Source organism: Mandrillus leucophaeus, unplaced genomic scaffold, assembly GCF_000951045.1.
Source record: "Mandrillus leucophaeus isolate KB7577 unplaced genomic scaffold, Mleu.le_1.0 Scaffold1956, whole genome shotgun sequence".
Classification (NCBI taxonomy): Eukaryota; Metazoa; Chordata; class Mammalia; order Primates; family Cercopithecidae; genus Mandrillus; species Mandrillus leucophaeus.
Window position 1 is genome coordinate 99,277 of NW_012101983.1, and position 5,314 is coordinate 104,590.

Sequence of the window (5,314 nt, forward strand, 5' to 3'; positions counted from 1 at the left end):
GCTGCTCACCCGGAACGGCAGCCACACGGCACTACGGGAAGAAGCCGGCCGGCTAGGGTATGGAGCTCTGGGCTCGTGGGGTGCGGCGCACGCCCCTCCCTCCGGCCGCCTAAGGTTTTTCCGAAGCTGCTGGGCGTGCGCCGCTTTTCTAAGGCGGGAGGAGACACTTCCGAGCCAGCTGTGTGACATCCGTTTACACAGCCGCGCTGACGTCTCGAGGTGTAAGTTCAAGAGCTGCCATTGGCCGGTAGCCGCTCGGCTCTTCCCCTCATCTTCCACCCCCATCACCACCCCTGACTCGGAAACCCAGGCCACTTAGAAGCCGCGAGGCGGGTTCCGCCGGAAGGGCCGGCGTGGGCGCTGACCGCGCCTCGGGCGGAGTGGCAGATGCGGCCGGTGGGTGATACGCACCCAAGTCATGTGAGGGGTTGATTGGTTGTGCGGCATCACTGTTTACTCACTTTTGTTTTATTAATTGTTGCGTACTACTGCCTTTCCACAACTTTATTTCAGAGTGAAAGCATATATCAAATTACCTGTGCACGGTGGAAAGATAACAGCTTCCCCACCCAATGAGCCATCCAACACCCAGGCTACAAGATGTAGATCACTTTATTGTCTGCACCCTCGGAATGCTCTCTAGCCGTCTGTTATATATTTTAAACATGACGGTGCAGTGCGTGCTGTATGACAAACCTTGGTGTTTCGGATGAGAAAGAGGAAATAGCTGTGCAGGCAGTCCGTTAGAAGGTTTGACTATATCGAGGCTAAAGAGCTAGGGCAGCTACTAGAGCGGCACCTGGTCTGGAGAAGTTAGCTTTCACAAGCGAAGAATTGGAGGAAGCAAATACCGATGGGAATGAGCGACTCCAATGAGAGAAATAGGAGAAGGTGGAATGGAGAGTGCTTTAGGAAGGACGCTTTCTTCATTGTGATTACAGAGAATGACGAAAGGTAGATAAAGGATGAATATAGATAGGTGGATGTTTCTAGCCGGAAGGTGAGAGTTCCTTTCTGTTGGTTTCTATTTTCCTTCAGATAGAGCTTGGTTACCTGCTGAAGGGTGGAAGTGAAGTGGCAGCTGTTTAAAAAAAAAAAAAAAATCTGCTAAGGAGAACTTGAGAGAGCTGACTGAGGGAGCAGTATTGCAATATTCAAGGCCCAGTGACTTAGAGACCTCTGTTGGAACCTACATTGCTATTACCACTATAGTGGCCAGCCCCACTCAGTCTGCACTCAAACATGCTATCCAACATTTGTTAATGCTGGCCTCTTTGTCAGAAATGACTAATCTTAAGTCTGTTACATTCAGGGATCCTTCTTTCAGAGCCTAATGACAGTGATGTGGAATTCTAGAAGCAAATATTTGTCAAAAGGTTTCACAGACATACACGCTATTCACTATCAAATGCATTGCCTGAACTACATTTACCTACACATATAATCCACATAACTTTCATCCATCTGCCTGTAGGGGAATCTTCCAGGGCCCCAGAGCAGTGTTTGAGGACTTATTACAGATCCTTTGACATCTCTACTCGGCTGCACTTTCACAAAAGGCAAGAGTATTATAAAATGTTTTGTAACTTTATGTCAAAAATGTTAACCTGTCAGAGCCAGTTGTGGTAGTACCTATCTTTCAAACTACAGCAGGGCTGGTGAGGTGTGAGGATCGCTTGAGCCCAGTTTGTTATGATTATGCATGTGAATAGCTGCTCTACTCCATCTTGAGCAGAGTAGTGAAACACAGTCTCATTTAAAAAAAAAAAAAATGTGACCTGTGCATTTAATATAAATACACATCTGCCCTGTGAGCCAGCAATCCCACATCTAGGTATTTATCCGGAGAAATAAAAGCATATATCGATAAAAAGACATACAAAAAATGTCCATAACAACTTTATTCATGGTCACCAAAAACTAAACTCCCCAGATGTCCATCAGTGGGAGAATGGATTAATAAACTGATTTATTCATCTAATTAAATGCTACTCAGCAACACAAGAAAAAAAGCAGGGATGAATCTCAAAAACTTAGGATGATTTATGTTTTCTGGATACAGGGCCCTTGAATCTCTACCTGATAACAAGCTCCCTATGTGATTCCTGTACAGACAGCCTGGTACCATGCAAATGTATCAGAACTACTCATACCATCCAACTTCGATGTCTTGTTTTTAGAGATGAAGCAACTGACTCTGGGAGTTCTGAAGTCATTCCTAAATTTTACAATATTTGTTTTGTTACTCCCAGTTCCTAAACCATTCAACCACAAGCAGATTGTCTTTGGTCTACCTGTTGTACTCTGTGCTGACAAAAGATACTTGTTTTTTATAGGTGAGATATTTTGCATGTCTGTTCTCATCACCCACCATCATCACACCACTAGTTCTCTCCAAAAAAAACTTCAAATTCCTTGAGGCTTAGGATTGTCTCTAACCCTTCTTTTTATTTACCACAGCAAATAGCAGAGAGTCACAGTCTTATATATTTCATCAATGATTAAATAAGCTACTCCTATTATCAGGAGAGCTGTAATGAGTTTTGGAACTCAGTACCCTAAATAATAATACCAATGTTGTAAATGTTAAAGATACAGAATTATGAATAAGAGTCATAAATTGGAATTATAGAGACAATTGTAGCAGCTGATGGCTTTGCTAGTTGTGGGGGCAGAGGGGGCGGAGTTGCAGTGGGAACCAACCCCGGACACACAGGAGCTGGACAGGCACTATTAGCTAGGCATTTGTGGTACTGGCAGTGGTCCTGGCATTCTCAGTTCTCAGTGTTTTGTCAAATATAAACAGTCTCACAAAACATCAACATCAGTTATAGTCACTTTATGACTACAATAGACAAGACAAATATAAGACCCCTCCATAATCATGTCTGAACACAGCAAATAGAAGAACAGTCTCTAAACCACAAAAATGACCAAACATTCTTTTTAATATAAGTGACCACTGTTTCTTGGCCAATTACAACCTTAACCTTGATCCATTCTTCCTGCCTTCTAGATCGCAAATATTAAAATACTCAGTTATAGGATCACCTGTTTCCTGCCAGCATCCAATCCAAAGCAAAACGTTGACACTTCCCCAAAATCACCTAACAGAAGCTCATTCCTATAATGTTTTTCACAATACCAATACCCTCTTAGTGAGAGTGCCCCTGCCCAACTTCATTCTTCATTGCTCTTTTCCTCCCTGCAACAAGTCATTAAACCCACCTTGGTTTAAATCTAGTTGTTTTCCTGCTGCTCTTTAGCTGGAGGGCATTAGCATTTGTTATTATCAAATGTCACCAGCCTATCTAAAGTTAATCCCTCCTTTGTCCTTTCACCTTACCGTTTTTATTTTCTTTATAGCTTATTATCACGTTTTAAAAATTTTTTGGTTTGTTCAATCAGAACATAGGCTCCATGAGGACAGGGATTTTGTTCAGTTTTTGGGAAGATAATCAGGCTACTATGTAGAAGACAGACTAGAGGAGAAGCAAGCTCTTAGATGCCAGTTAAAGTTGTTCAAAGGGTCTGTGGAGAAGCCTTAAAAGTATGAATTTAGAGCTGGGTGTGGTGGCTCATGCCTTTAATCCCAGCACTTTGAGAGGTCAAAGTGGGCAGATCACCTAAGGTCAGCAGTTCAAGACCAGCCTGACCAACATGGTGAAACGTCACACTACTAAAAATATAAAAATTAGTTGGGCACAGTGGCGCCTGCCTGTAATGTCAGCTACTCAGGAGGCTGAGGCAGGAGAATCGCTTGAACCCGGGAGGCAGGGGTTGCAGTGAGCTGAGATTGCGCCATTACACTCTAGCCTGGGCAACGAGTGCAAAACTCCATCTTAAAAAACAATAAAAGAATGTAGGCGTTCTGAGAATAATTAAGTAAGGTTGTTATTGAGAAATATGTCTGATCGTGGAGTTGTCAGGATATCATGAATTCTTTCTGAATTGCATAGAGGGAAGGGAATGATGAATATAGGGAGAAAACCCCCAAATTGTTTGTTCTTATGATTTATTTCAGTGAATAACTTACTGTGGTGAAATAATGGATTCTATAATATAAAATAGTTACATATTTGAATAATATCCCAACCTGAGGTAGATTTGAGTTATGGCCTACTGAGATTCACACTGAAACCAGTATATAAATTTAAAATGTGGCAAAACAAGGTAAAAAGAAAAGTTTTTCTTTCTTCTTTGCTAACATAGATTATACTCAATTTGAAATTCACATTTGCCTATAAAAAAGACAGCCTTGTGTAAAAGGTGTTCATGCTTGAAGTTGGATAATAGTGGTTGTGGTAAACATCTAAAACATCCTATAGCACCAGTGACGCACAAGGAGAACAAAGATCACATGCCATTGATCCCAATAATTGTGGTAAATATGATGGATGGCCTAGAAAGACATTGTTTTATGCATCTTGAAATCATGGAACACCCAGGTGTTCAGTAAATTTAATTCCATGTTATATTGTGTTTTCGCTAAAATACTCAAGGCCAAAGATGATAGTGGAAAACAAGTTTCCAGAGAATTCCCGTCAGGAGGACAATATACTCCTGAATAATTTGTTTCAGACGTGATGTGAAAGTTCAGCTGCTGCCTGGCCTGTTCTTCCCTAAGCTCTTCTCTTAACTGATTCATTCTGAGATTCCAGATGATATCAGCCCTGATATCACCTCCTGTCATGAGAGTTCTTCCCCAGTCACTCTGTCACACTGCCCTGTTCATTTCCTTCACAGCAGTTACCACAGTCTGCAGTTGTGTTTCTGTGTTAGTTGACTATCATTCCCATCAGAGTTAGTTCCTACTTTGTTTACTCTCAAATTGCCAGCACCTAAATTTGTTAATCAACTGATTTTTAAAGGCAGATTTTCGGAGGCTGAGACAGGAGGAACACTTAAGTCCAGGAGTTCGAGACCAGCTTGGGCAACATAAGGAGACCTTATCTTTACAAAAAATTTAAAAATTAGCCAGATGTGGTAGCTCACACCTGTAGTCCCAGCTAATCTGGAGGCTGAGGTAGACGGGTTGCTTGAGCCCGGGAGGTCAAGGCCACAGTGAGCCATGATCTTGCACCACTGCACTCTAGAGCCTGGGCAACACTGTGAGAGACACCCTGTCTCAAAAAGAAACAAATAAATAAAGGCAGATTATCCTAGGTGGACCTGACATTATCAAATGAACTCTTAAAAAGAGGGTCAAGGAGCAGATGGGCACGGTGGCTCATGCTTGTAATCCTAGCACTTTGGGAGGCCGAGGCAGGCAGATTGCCTGAGCTCAGGAGTTTGAGACCAGCCTGAGCAACAC

At 42.5% G+C, this 5,314-nt stretch overlaps 1 protein-coding gene across 1 annotated transcript in view; it reads right to left on the minus strand.

Annotated features, from left to right (window-relative positions):
* LOC105538609 (F-box/LRR-repeat protein 17-like) overlaps positions 1-285 on the minus strand; it is a gene marked incomplete at its 3' end in the record, with an annotated part of 37,760 nt that extends 37,475 nt beyond the window's left edge. The window contains exon 1 of the mRNA XM_011978502.1: positions 10-285. Within this exon, the coding sequence (XP_011833892.1) occupies positions 10-285 (276 nt within the window). The remainder of the gene's footprint in view (positions 1-9) is intronic.
* Between the last annotated feature and the right edge of the window lie 5,029 nt (positions 286-5,314).